Source organism: Lepidochelys olivacea (assembly GCF_965140295.1).
Source record: "Lepidochelys olivacea isolate rLepOli2 genome assembly, chromosome: 3".
In the NCBI taxonomy this organism is placed as follows: Eukaryota; Metazoa; Chordata; order Testudines; family Cheloniidae; genus Lepidochelys; species Lepidochelys olivacea.
This window is the reverse complement of record NC_140413.1, coordinates 18471179-18485673: the sequence shown is the minus strand read 5'-3', so window position 1 is coordinate 18485673 and position 14495 is coordinate 18471179. Positions and strand designations below refer to the sequence as shown.

The window sequence follows — 14495 nt, the reverse complement described above, 5'->3', positions numbered from 1 at the left end:
CAATACATCTTTAATTCAAACATTTTAAACAAAGAAATTGAAATTATAGTGCTGGTGTTAGACTGCTAAAGTTATAGTTCCTTCAGAGATTCACTGATACATCTAATTTTCAGAGCAAACTAAATTGGTGCTGCAATTAAAGCCTCTTTTTATTATATACACTGAAGATATTTTAACATTGTCCTGAACTTTAAAAATAGTGGGCCTACCCCCACACAAAGGAGAACTGTGAAACTGTTTCTCCATTTTGTAGGTAAGCCTTTTTTGTTATTTAGGTCGTCAAATCATTAACCTTTAAAAATAATTTTCTGCAAAACATTTGCAATAATAATCTGTAGGAACACCAAATCTAAATTTCGCCACTATAAGTATTATATGGACTTTGTAGCAGGGCATTCTCAGAAGGCCCCTTGTCAGTGGAATTCACTGCCTTCTATGGTGTACCTCATCATGGGTTCAGCAGCCCTCCAGGCAGAGTGAAAGGTATTTAACTGAATTAATTGTATGATGAGGGGTTAACTCTTGGCAACAGAAGACCCCAACAGAGCTATACATATCTCAGTGAGCTACAGTTAGTATGTATTTATTATTTATTCTTTGCTCTGATTAAAACAAAGTATGCTTCTGCATGAGTGCTTCAATGTAATTAAGATTACAATCAATTTCACATGTAGGTAGGCCTGAGAGTTTGTGTAGTCCTGAATATTTTAAAATCACCCATATATTAAGGTGATGGTTGCCAAAAAAATGAAATACATTTCGATCAAACTGTAATGGCTCCAGAGGAAGAATTTTTGATTAACCAGGTAAACGTGCATTTTTAGAAATTGTAACAAAAAATATATCAACATAAATCTTAGATTAAGACCATACATCAACATCATATATAATACCTAGCTACTGGCTAAATGCTTAAATGTATATTTAAAGTGCATTTTCTATTCTAAACAGGCAGTGAAAATGGCATCCCCAGATGTAAACTGTCCAGTTTACAAGCAGAATGATATTTTTCTAAATATTACTGTTAATTCATCCTGTTAATTCATCCTAGGATCTAAAAGTCAACCTGTATTTTTTCTAGCAAGTGTATCACCACTAGTAATAGAATCTTCATGTGAAACTGCAAAATTTATATAGCAGATCAGTTAAATAAGAAAGGGAGGTCTTCTGGTTAAGGCATTAGGGACTGGGACTTGAGAGATCTGTGACAGTGCTAGGAATTAATCCCAGATTTTGCATAACCCTTTGGCAAATCACTAAATCTCATCTGTGTCAGTTCCCCATCTATAAAATGAAGATGGCAATATTCCTTCTGCATAGTTGAAAAGAATTGTTCATAGTCCTTTAACATAAACAAGTTAAGTCACAAATAACGTTCAAATATTGAATCTGGCTTGAAGCTGGAGGAGGACTGGATGGGGCCTCACATAATGCTTGTTAACTCTGCATGTAATTTAAAGTGCAGCTCTGCTGTAAAAAATTACACTAAAAATGACATTGCAGGGTCCCATTTTTATGGTCTCTCAATGACTTACAGAACAAATGTTCCAACTGGAAGTAGAAAAGTGTTTTTTTCTTACTGCCATCCCTACAAAGTTAGTATTCTATCTGAAAGCCAAGCTACGCTCTTTCCTTTTCACACACCAGCACAGTAATAGACTTGCAGGCCAAATGATGCCCTCAGTTACAACTGCAACCCCACTGTCTTCCAATTATGTCTTTCAATGGGTCTTCACATTCATAAATAACTGGAACTTATAGATTCATAGATTCTAAGGTCAAAAGGGACTATTACAATCATTTAATCTGACCTTCTGTGTAACACAAACTACAGAACTTCCCTGAATAATCCCTAGAACATAGCTTTCGGAGAAATATGCAATCTAAGTAAACATTTCTGTTACTCTTCAATAAAGAACAGAACACAATTCACTTTTTCATCACAATGTTGGCTCTACAGGAATAAAAAACAGTAAAAGCTAGTTTTTGGTAACTAAAGAAAGCAAATACAATTAATTCCAAATACATCCTGGCAGCAGATTTGATGAATAAGGTGCTACCATTTTTATAATGCTGATTTTCAGAGTGGAAAAGCAACTTCGACTAGTACAGGCTAGAGCAGGAATCGGCAACATTTAGCACACAGCGTCAGGGAAAGCCGCTGGTGGGCCGAGACGGTTTGTTTACCTGCAGCGTCCACAGGTTCAGCAGATCGCAGCTCCCACTGGCCATGGTTCGCTGTCCCAGGCCAATGGGGGCTGTGGGAAGTAGCACAGGCTGAGCGATGTGCTGGTCGCCGCTTCCCGCAGCCCCCATTGGCCTGAGACAGTGAACCGTGGCCAGTGGGAGCTGCGATCGGCCGAACCTGCGGACGCTGCAGGTAAACAAACCATCCAGGCCCACCAGCAGCTTTCCCGGACGTGCCGCATGCCAAAGATTGCCGATTCCTGGGCTAGAGTAATACAAGTTTTTTTGCTGAACCAGTAGTGTGTCCAAAAATATGCTTCTGATCACTCTCACTGTGGTACAGAAGGTTATGACTAAGCCACCAGTGGATTACAGATAGGCAGAATTGGCTAGGTCATGGATATCAAGGATATCTGGGATAGTAATTTATTCACGCCCTTTTTAATTAATAATAATTTTTTTTTCTAATAGGTTCAACTTCATTTTTTGCACATTACTGAAACAAGACCTCTTCAATATCCACCGGTTTGCTGAAGATGTTAAAGCGTTTGTCTGTAGCCAGCCTCTTGGTAACATCCCTGAGAAACAACCGCAGTTCTCTCAATGTGTTCTCCTCCTGGTCCTCCATTCGTTGCTTTTCTGTTTCTGACAGCTGACGGGGGGGAGAGGGTAATGCAAGAGGAAGAACTTCCAGAGCACAAAGAGCTAGGGAAAAAAGGCAGGAAAAAGTCAGAAAGTATTTGTAAGAGGGCATTGAACGATTACCCCTTTCTGGACTTGCACAATGCAAAGGGGGTGGGGGGGGATTTCCCATTTTCCTTCCCACTTTTCAAACTTGACAATTTAAACTCCTCCCCATCTTACTCAGTATAATAGAAACATGCCAGTTCTGCACACTGATAAACTGTCAGTTGTTAATAACCCTAACTGCATTTCCCAAAACCATTTAAAAAGAAAAACATTTTACAGTACTAAACTTGATTCAAACAGATTCTCGCACTACTGTGGCTTTATTGTAAAGTAGCTTACCAGCCTGTTTCCTTTTGGGGGGGTGCATTGATGCCTGATTAAGAATTAACTCCTGGAAAAATCTCAGTCTGTCTTCTTCACTTGGTCTTTGAATATAAAAAACCTCTTCATACTGGATTCTAAAGATACACTTCACCTGCAAGAAAACAACGTCATGAAGAGTCAAAGGATTCAACATGTTCTTGAACTATCTGATCAATGTATATTTTAAACACAGAGGATCAACTTTTCAAAAGACGCAAACTGGCCATACTTGAGAAGTTACCAAACTATTTCCAAAGAAGCACAACGTCTCACGAAAGCTTATGCTCAGATAAATTGGTTAGTCTCTAAGGTGCCACAAGTACTCCTTTTCTTTTTGCAAATACAGACTAACACGGCTGTTACTCTGAAACAAGGAAAATGAATAATCTGGAATTGTTATTCAAGTTTCCATAACCTGTAAGTTAAAGGGGCAGTGCAGCAACAGTTGTTACTGCAATGATAGGAGGAGGAGAAAGAGAAAAGAACTTAGAAAAAAAATTGTATGAATACCTTAAGTTTTAAAAAAACTAAAGCTACACTGTAGTCGCTGAGTCTTACACTGCAGTATAATCCAGACTAACTCCACTGACTTCAATGGGTTTTTCTGGAATTATACCAGTGTAACAGAGCAAAATCTAACACACAGTCTAGAATAGCAGGAGCTCCTTTATGGAGATAAAAGAAGATGGAGATCATTCTTAGTTGCAGAGAAAATATTGTCACTTCAAATAAAGACAAAAGGATTTCAAGTTTGTTCTTTCGGATGTTTATTGTGCAAAGATAATGATTGCAAGAATTAGTACATATGAACTAACCTTAGACTTCATGCAAGGCAATTTTAGAGCTGAAATAAAATTAATTTAGCAATTTCAATGTGAGATATTTTTAAGTAAATTATAAGAACTAGAGCATAAAGTTCTGGTTATATACAACTGTTCTACATTAAAGTGTTCTAAATTCTTAAAAGACACACATTAGTAATGCTTCCACTCTCAAAAAATATTTAACACTCACCTCTTCAGGTAATTCACTATACATGGTTTCAGAGGTAGACAGCAGAAATATAGGAGAAAATGACGGTATGTCTTGCAGCAAAGTTAGAAAAGTAGCTCTCACAGTTTCACTGACAGCTTCCCACCAGTCACCAATATGAGGCATGTAAACAATACTTGGTACAGTTCTTCGAGCTTCGCGAAAGATCTAGTAAAGAGAAACACTAGTATTTAAAATCAGAAATTAAGTATTACGACACACAGTAAAAAATGAAAACCGTTATGGGCTTAAGTGGTGCCTTCAAAAGACATCCTCTCATCAGCTTAATTACCTCAAATTACAATAAAAATGCTTTCCATTAAAGTTTTTGTTATATTGAATATATATATTTGAATTCGAATATATTGTTTGCTTCATCGAATTACTTTAAGCCAGTATGCAATGCCATCCAAAACAGCTACAAGTCAACACCCTGTTTTAATAATCTATTATAACAAAGAACCAACAAGCAAAACACATGAAAAGTTAAACTGTATCACATTTTGTAGCAGAAGAGAAAAATATGAAATGTCACAAAAAATACAAGATGAAAGGTCATACCAGCTTTTTAAGATTCGTAAGCATTATACTGGGTCCATTAAGCAGCTTTGTTTTGGTTCAGATACTTGCAAATACAGTGCACTGAGTTGGTTGCTGGTGGTTAACCAAATAGAATGTGTGACAGGAGGACTGACATTTTTCAAGAGCAAGGAAACATTTTAATTAATTAACTTTAAGTTTCGGGTTTATCTTAGAATTTTAGCAGCTTTGCTATTATTCCCCACGGCCTGCTATTTTTTCCTCATAGGAGAGCCAGTGTTCCGTGTATCTGTTACATCTCAAAATTTCACCCTCTATATCCAATTCTATGACTAAATAAAAAGTCAACTCAATTACCACTTCCCTTTGTCTTCTGGCAGCCCAGATATTCTGACATCATTATGATAGTAGAGCAAGAAATAATCCAGTTTATTTTAACAAGGTCATACCTATTTGTAATTTTTTTTAAACGTTCATTTTATTTCTGGTGGCAGATTCCTCAAGTTGTTTCTTCAGCTTGAGCTGTACTGCCCACAATAACTGATACAAACTCTTTCAACTCCTTCCTGGTGATTACTATTGATTCCATTCAGTTTGCCCAAAACACTTATAGAAAAGAATGACAACTTAAGGATTCGCAAAAAGAAAAGGAGTACTTGTGGCACCTTAGAGACTAACCAATTTATTTGAGCATGAGCTTTCGTGAGCTACAGCTCACTTTGCTGTAGCTCACGAAAGCTTATGCTCATATAAACTTGTTAGTCTCTAAGGTGCCACAAGTACTTCTTTTCTTTTTGCAAATACAGACTAACACGGCTGTTACTCTGAAACTTAAGGATTGTCTTTCTGGTCCTAAGTTTGACTCCAATCAGGAGAGAGAGAGATAAGGATGCCATTCCTTTTTTACAACATTACAGCTTTGAATCTGAACTTTGGCCTTACTTGTTTACTTCTTCCAGCCATGCCCTCTTTTAGGTGTTGAATGTAATGTTAAAAATAAAGCTATCACACACATAAATTGTTTGTGATAATTCCGCGAAGCTTCTCTTCCACACAGCTGCTTGTTAACAGCATTATGGGACTCCAGCCACACACTAAACTGATAATGTGTGCACAGAACACAGATTGTTTAATGAAAAGAATGTGTATGTGCGTGTGTGTATGTGCACGTGTGTAACACACACAACATTGCAACAAAACAGAAACTTCCTACTATAAGACAGGTGAAAGACTTCAGTGGCCTTCTAGTGATTCTGTCTACCATTTTTATCTGCCTTAATTGGCATGTGTAAATTAAGGTTTAAAACGACTAAATATATATTGTCAAGATCAGCAGCCTTAAAATTCAACTCACTCTTATTTCTGGTATCTGTTTACAAATAATATGCAATTTTTGGTATGAGTTTATCTCAACACATGCTTCAATTCTTTTTTTCCCCCATTTTCATAAATTCAATCCCTTTGTTAAGTATGAAAAATACAGTGCCTCTTGTACCTCCCCAAATTTACACCATTTACTGAGTATTAGGGCTGTCAAACAATAAAAAAAAATTGCGATTAATCGCGCGATTTAAAAAATAATCGCAATTCATTGCAGTTTTAATCGCACTGTTAAACAATAGAATACCATTTATTTAAATATTTTGGGTGTTTTCTACATTTTCAAATATATTGATTTCAATTACAACACAGAATACAAAGTGTACAGTGCTCACTTTATATTATTTGATTACAAATATTTGCACTGTTAAACAAAAATAGTATTTTTCAATTCACCTCACACAAGTACCGTAGTGCAATCTCTTTAGTGCAATTTAAAAATGCAGAATTCTTATTTACATAACTGCATTCAAAAACAAAACAATATAAAATTTAGAGCCGATAAGTCCAATCAGTCCTACTTCATGTTCAGCCAATTGCTAAGACAAACAAGTTTGTTTATATTTATAGGACATAATGCTGCCCATTTCTTATTTAAATCACCTGAAAGCGAGAACAGGCATTCACATGCTACTGTTGTACTGACATTTCAAGGTATTTACATGCCAGATATGCTAAGCATTTGTATGCCCCTTCATGCTTTGTCCACCATTCTAGAGGACGTTTCCAAGCTCATGATAGGTTCTGCTCGATAATGATGCAAAGCAGTGCGGACCAACGCATGTTCATTTTCATCATCTGAATCAGATGCCACCAACAGAAGGTTGATTTTCTTTTTGGGGGGGGTTCAGATTCTGTAGTTTCTGCATTGAAGTGTTGCTCTTTTAAGACTTCTGACAGCATGTGCTACACCTCACCCATCTCAGATTTTGGAAGGCATTTCAGATTCTTAAACCTTGGGTCGAGTGCTGTAGCTATCTTTAGAAATCTCACATTGGTAACTTCTTTGCTTTTGTCTACTCTGCAGTTAAAGTGTTCTTAAATTGAACAACACGAGCTGGGTCATCAGCCGAGGCTGCCATAACACAAACAGACTAACACGGCTGTTACTCTGAAACCTAACAAAATATATGGCAGCATGTGGGTAAAACCACAGAGCAGGAGACATAGAATTCTCCCCCAAGGAGTTCAGTCACAAATTTAATTAACGCATTTGTAACAGGGCCTCCTTGGTCCTGCATCTGTCTCAGTCAACAAAGCTGGTTCAGCGCCCTGTGCAATTTATTTATAATTGCGTCCCACCACCTTCATAGAATACCTTGCGCCTTTACAAGCAGGGGGAGAGCAATCTCTCTCTCTCACTGCCTGCTTTCCCTCCTTTTCATTTCCTTCCTGTGCCTATGTGTGGGCTCTGGCTAACCGCTTAATTAGCCTTTCTGCCTTGGCCCACCCATTAACTAGGCACAGCTCTGTCTCATCAGCTCCAATCTGCTATGCCTGATTGGAGCTGCTGTGAACAGAGTGCTGACTCAGGGTTTCCAACCTAGAACTCTGTCACAGCATTATTTTTTTTAACAAGCATCATCAGCATGGAAGCATGTCTTCTGGAATGGCGGCCAAAGCATGAAGGGGCATATGAGTGTTTATCATATCTGGCATGAAAATACCTTGCAATGCCAGTACAAAGGTGCCATGTGAATTCCTGTTTTCACTTTCAGAAACAGGAAGCATTATCTCCCATATATGTAAACAAACTTGCTTGTCTGAGCAATTGGCTGAACAAGAAGTAGGACTGAGTGGACATCTATGCTCTAAAATTTTGCAGTTTTGTTTTTGAGTGCAAAAAAAATCTACATAGGTAAGTTGCACTTTCACGATAAAGAGACTGCACTACAGTACTTGTTGAGGTGAACTGAAAAATACAATTTCTTTTGTTTATCTTTTTACAGTGCAAATATTTGTAATCAAAACTAATATAAAGTGAGCACTGTACAATTTGTATTCTGTGTTGTAATTGAAATCAATATATTTGAAAATGCACAAAAACATCCAAAAATATTTATAATAAATTTCAATTGGTAGTCTATTACTGTTTAACTAGTGCAATTAAAACTGCGATTAATCGTGATTAATTTTTTTAATCGAGTTAATTTGTTTTGAGTTAATCACTTGAGTTAACTATGATTAACTGACAGCCCTACTGAGTATAGAATGACTTTTCTGAGAATTTACAAGCACATCCATTAGCGCAGGCCCACACAGCACAGAGGTATTGAGACCCAGGGACTGGCTTCCCCTGCCTTCCCTTCCCATAACCATAGGCACACTAATCCAGTATTCTAATCAATAAATCAACTGCAAATTAAAAGTCATTCACCTGAACACCTTAGTTGCTTTGTGTTGCTCCGGCACAGCAAAATAGCTGTAAACTCACCATAACTGGCCTGTATATTCTGGCATAGCAAAGGATCTGCCCTTAACAGTTAAAATTACAACAAAATATTTAAGGTAGATATTATATATTTTCAAATCATCAGAAATATTGCATGATAGCATTCCCTTTGGGTTTCAGGTTTAAAGATCATACATGAAATTTTAAATTTGTAAAAGACAAGGAAATTCCAAGAAAAAAAATGTTAAAAACAGAGTTAAGGCTTAGAGTACATAGGAGTAAATTTAGGATTAAAAAAATTACATGACATTTTACCCTTGTGTTACTAATACACTTTTAACATTAACCTTAATACTTTTAAGCAATTTTTTGTCTTGCATAGATCTAGATATCAAATGGAATCAGGCATAAGCAACTCTCAATGAAAAAACAGTATTCTTAAGCCATAAAAATATTTTAGTAATTAGACTTGATTTTCATGCTTCTTATAAGCATGAGTAATATTTGTAATGAAAGATTTCAAGAAAAGTCATGTTCTCCAGTTCTGGGTTATCTCATAAAAATACATTTATGATCACATCATATTGTAGGTGCACATCTAGTGGGTCCTCACTCCATATACCTTTACCCCCACCCACACTCTGCCCTATTCACTTCTCACTTCCTTTCTTAATCTCAGTATCCTCTCCTTCATATCTATCTCCTCCTCAATCTTCTTTTCACACAGATGAATAAGGTATCAACTGAATACTATTAACCCAAACTCCCAAACAGTGACTCTCAGACTTTTTAGGAACATAGGATGTAAATAATAAATCTGACTATTTTAAAAAGCTTTCATGAATACTTTTATGTGTTTATTTCCTTGTCAATGAAAACAGATTTCTGTGCACACACAGTTCAAACAAAGCTATAGAAACCAGTTTTCCTCAGAAGTTACAAGGTACTGCACGGCTATAATGCAGGTGTGGCGGCACATGAAGATGGAAGTCCACTCTAACAGTCCCTTGCAAGTCGTCTTCCTTTGGCAAGAATCAGTATAGGAGAATTTAGCCTTCTTAAATCCCTCAAAATTGCATCTTCCAAACTCATTTGTGGTCAGTCTAATGCTCCACTTCCTTCAACCTCAGCTCTACAAATTTTCTATGAAAACTTATCTTCTTTTGCATGCTAGACATAACCCCACTATTGCAGTTGTATGCATCCGATGAAATGAGCTGTAGCTCACGAAAGCTTATGCTCAAATAAATTGGTTAGTCTCTAAGGTGCCGCAAGTACTCCTTTTCTTATTGCAGTTTTGTTCTCACCTGATGCAAGACTGCAAATCTCCAGGATCAGTCAAATATTTTCTCATTTGTGACAAAAATCAAACAAACGGACATCAAGAATACACCATAACTTCTGATTATGAAAACTTTTGTTTACTCTCCTTAACTGTTTTTAACGGCTCTGTTCTGCTCCACATAGGAATGTTCAACACAGAATTGACTACATGTCTTGTCTTAGTTGTCACACAGACATCCTGCTGCCCAAGCAGGACTTTGAGACTGATCTAACATATGACTTCTTCAGATATTGAACCTTCTGCTGTTATCCGACTACCAAGACAGATAAAACTGTTTACACATTCAGTGTCATTGCCATCTACATGCAGCATCAACAGAAAAATCAGAATTCCTAATTATAAAACTATAAAAACTTTAACAAAAGGTTTTTAATGTTAGCATATTAGAATGTTCCTCTGCTTTAGCTTGCAATGGCACATGCACACTGTCTTTTATCCAAAAGACCATAATTGTGCATATCATACTTTATTGGAAATAAGCTTGAATAAAACCAGAGCTGGCATCAATGCTCTATGATGCTCAGATATTATGTAGACTCACCTGTGCACATGATTCTTCAGGTGTTTTGGCACTAACTGAATAAAGTGCTGGCAGATCTAGCCTGTGTACAGAGAATTTTTCAAGAGAGTGCAATAGTGCTGGAGCAAGGTGAGAAGTTTGACCAGAACCTCTCTCTCCTGATAGCAGTAATCTTGGCCTATAAGAGGTTGGCTGGTGGTAAGCAGACCTATAACAGAAGTAATATTTTAAAAATATCACCATGCATCATTATGTATACATATATGTTTATCTATACAGAGTTCCTGGTGTTTCAGCTTTTATTTAGTAATTTTTAAAATTTTAATTCTTTTAGACTTTTTTAAAATGTCATCTCAACTCTGAAACCTGTCAACTATTATGATAATAGAGATCTTCTACTGGAGATCCTACAATGATTGTACTGTGCTAACTTTGGCATGCCTCAGTTCCAGCACTGATTACCTTAGGTCTTGTCTATACACACAGTTGCAACAGTGTAACTGATTAGAAACTGATTTAATTAATCAGTGCAAAATCTGTGTGGGTATTATTAAAATGATGCAATCCTAGATTATAATCAACTGTCTTAAATCTATTCCTTACCAAGAGAAGCTAAATCAATATAATCACTCTTAAAGCCATTTAAAGGTTCACACAAGAGTTTGCATGTGTTTAAAAATGCGCTTTAGAGTACTGCATTTTTGCGGATTGCAGCTTGGATACAGATACAAATTGTGTATCTGTGCAGAGCTCTACACACCCGCCCAAATGGAGCAGCTGTCACCCAGCTCTCAAGCTCCAGCTTGGCTCTCTGAATCACGCAGCAGCGGGCTGCAATATGTGGCAATAGTCCGCTGGGAAATCTGTGAGTTGTAGTCCCCAGCTTGCTAGGATGGAGGAGGGAAACTATAACTCTCAGAAGGGAGTGAGCCAAGAACCACTTTGAAAGAGGTGTAGTTGTACTTTAAACTAGCAGGCAGCAAGGGAAAGCGTTGTGGAGAGAGTAGTTGTTGCCACTGTCTGTCCCGGCCGGGTCTGTGTGCGTTAGATCCGTCACAGCTGCATAGGAGTGTCTGAACCCCGCACTGTGATGGCAGCCCTGCATACGAGGGCCCAGGATTGTACACTCCCTGTCCAGAGCAGGGAAGGAAATATAATAGGGGAGGAACAGGCTGTGGGGCAGGAGGTCTCTGGGGAGAAGTGGGGAGCGATAGGAGGTTGGGGGCTTGGCATAGCCCTGTGCAGCCGTTAGTAGAACGCTGCAAATCCACGGATAATTTTTGTGGATTGCGGATCGGATGCGGATATAAACACTAGCTTTAGTCATGTGTGTAGCAAGGCTTTAGCTAACAAAGGTTACTTTTTAGCAGCCCAGAAAAACCAAAAAGACAATATTTTTCATCCTTTGAAGTACCTGTCAGCTCTCTAAAAGGAAGTTTTGCTGTTTATTTTCTGGGGGGGGTTAAGTGATAGTAGGTGAAGATATAAAATTATCTAAGTAATTGTCTGCTCTAAGAACAAAGTGAAATTGACTCATCAGTTTTCAGAGTTAAAAATATTGCACAGGGGCTGTTTATTTCATGCCAATGCATTTGTAACTGCCAAGACCCCAAGATTCAGCAAAGCACTTAAGAACATTCTTAAAAGTTAAGTACATTCTTAAGTCCCATCAATTTAAAAGGATTTACGAAAATGCTGAAGCACCTTACTGATTTAGGGTCTAGTATCTAGTTTAATATTTACCATATATACTTGTTCATAAGCCGAATATTTTTGGTAAAAAGTGACGCATCAAAGAGCGGGGGTCGGCTTATAAACAGACCTACACCAAAATTTGATGATTTTAAACTCTATGAAATCATTGAATTGAATATCTAATACATTGTCGTTTTGTTTACCTGGAGCATCTGCAGGCACAGAGTTCCTCAGTTCCCTGTGGCCGCGGTTCACTGTTCCCAGCCAATGGAAACTGGGGGAAGTGGGGCGCTCCAGGTAAACAAAATGTCCCAACCCACCAGCGGCTTACCCTGACGGGCCAGGAGCCAAAGTCTGCCAACCCCTGAAATATAGGGTCGGCTTATGAAAGGGTCATACAGTTTTTACTATTTGTACCTATTCATCTTGGGGGGTCGGCGAACGAACGGGCTAATGAATGAGTATATACAGTATATTGCAAACTTCATACAAATTAGCTTCCAGTTGGGAACACACACTCCTTTAAAGGTTGCAAATGTGAGTCTATCAAATTACTCTGTATTTTTGTTGAAGGGCAAAAATCTTAAAGGAATCTAGCCAGGTATTGGGGGGGGAAGGGGTTTAAAGCAGTGTCTCATCCCATTAGTATTACTTGATTTGAAAGCTAAATTTTAAAATTAATTTAATTTTCTCTTTATTACTCTGTTTACTCTTTAAAATTCATTCAGACTGAAGAGTGAAACTAGATTACTCAATTTTACTTGGTTTAAGTTTTGAGTCAATCACTTTCTAGTTGCCACGCATTATACACAAAACTTGTCTTTCGCTTTACAGATCTGATGGGGAAGGTCATAAATCCATCCATCAAAAAAAAATGTAAAATGAAATTTAAAAATTAGTTAAAATGTGTCCTTTTTTTTTTCTCTTTTGTTTCAGCTGAAACCTGAATTTTGGGCCGGCAGTGCTTGACAATGTACCTTGAGGGAAACAGCAAGATCCCATTTTAAGCTAATCAGTTATTTTTAAGTTCATGTTACTGCAAATACTGTTTAATCATCACTGTTCAGAAATAAAAATTTTCTTTCTTCCACAAGATGGCTCTATCTTGACTGGCCTCACATTTTCTTTAGTGAAATAGGCATCAACAGACTCTATATAAAATATTACTCTAAACAATTCATATTAAAATTAACATTTCTAGGTTTTTGTTGCTGCATCCATCTTAATAAACAGTTGCGTTTCATCCAAATTTAATACACAAATTCTAACCTACAATGTCTCTGCAACTTTCCTTAGAAAAAGCACTGAAAAACACACAGAATGAGGAAAAAATTAAGAGGAGGCTTTTTGAAATACACCTCTATCCTGATATAACGCGGTCCTCTGGAGCCAAAAAAAATCTTACTGTGTAATAGGTGAAACCACGTTATATCGAACTTGCTTTGGCCTCGAGCATTTCTGTTATTAATAGTCACTTCCCGCCCCCTGACTGACCCCTCAGAACCCCTGACCCATCCAACACCCCCCCCGTCCCCTGACTGCCCCGACCCCTATCCACACCCCCGCCCCCTGACAGGCCCCCCGGGACTCCCATGGCCTATCCAACGCCCCCATTCCCTGACCGCCCCACCCCCAGAACCTCCGAACCATCCAACCCCTACGCCCCCCAAGACCCTCTGCCCCTTATCCAACCCCTCAGCCCCGGCCCGGCACCCTTAACAAGCCACTCAGAGCAGCGTGTCGGAGCCAGACACACTGACCCGCCAGAGCGCGCATCCCCACCCCCAGAGCACTGCTTTACTGCGTTATATTCGAATTTGTGTTATATCGGGTCGCGTTATATTGAAGTAGAGGTGTACAAGGAAATCTGACCTGAAACAAACTAATTTGTAGTATCAGATTTAAATGCAATAAACATATATAAATAACTGATATTGGTACACTGAAGCTCAATAGTACATCTCAGTAAGAAAAAGCAGCCAATATGTTGCACACTTCATATTTTCCAAAATGCACCAGCATGTTTGCTTCCTTACTAAAACAGCTGGAGATTCAGGTTTAAATTCATAGATTTTAGATTCATAGCTAATGTCTGAAAAATATCTCAGGGGCTAAACATGGAAATTACATTCTTAAAATGCTATGGACCAAAGGCCAAACACTACTCTCGAATACCCATAGGCTGGTGGTAATACCACAAAGTCATTATAAAACATTTAAACGATTTTAGTTAAACTAAGGAGAACTTTCAAGCTAAATAGAGCTCAGTATGCAAAACAGGTTTAACCAGCTCAGTTATGCACTCTTACTACTTCACAGGAGTGTGAATGGCTTAGAAAATTGCTCATAAA

At 37.9% G+C, this 14495-nt stretch overlaps 1 protein-coding gene across 3 annotated transcripts in view; it reads right to left on the bottom strand.

The window, feature by feature from the left end:
• The window catches only part of ATAD2B (ATPase family AAA domain containing 2B), a 173179-nt gene that overhangs the window by 58202 nt on the left and 100482 nt on the right, over positions 1 to 14495 (bottom strand). For 2 of the 3 annotated variants that reach the window (XM_084624746.1, XM_084624748.1), the window contains exons 18-21: positions 10471 to 10657; positions 4255 to 4440; positions 3217 to 3352; positions 2696 to 2892 (exon numbers count right to left, since the gene is read on the bottom strand). In XM_084624746.1, coding sequence (XP_084480872.1) covers positions 2696 to 2892; positions 3217 to 3352; positions 4255 to 4440; positions 10471 to 10657 — 706 coding nt within the window. The remainder of the gene's footprint in view (positions 1 to 2695; positions 2893 to 3216; positions 3353 to 4254; positions 4441 to 10470; positions 10658 to 14495) is intronic. The other variant, XM_084624747.1, reaches the window with a different exon arrangement.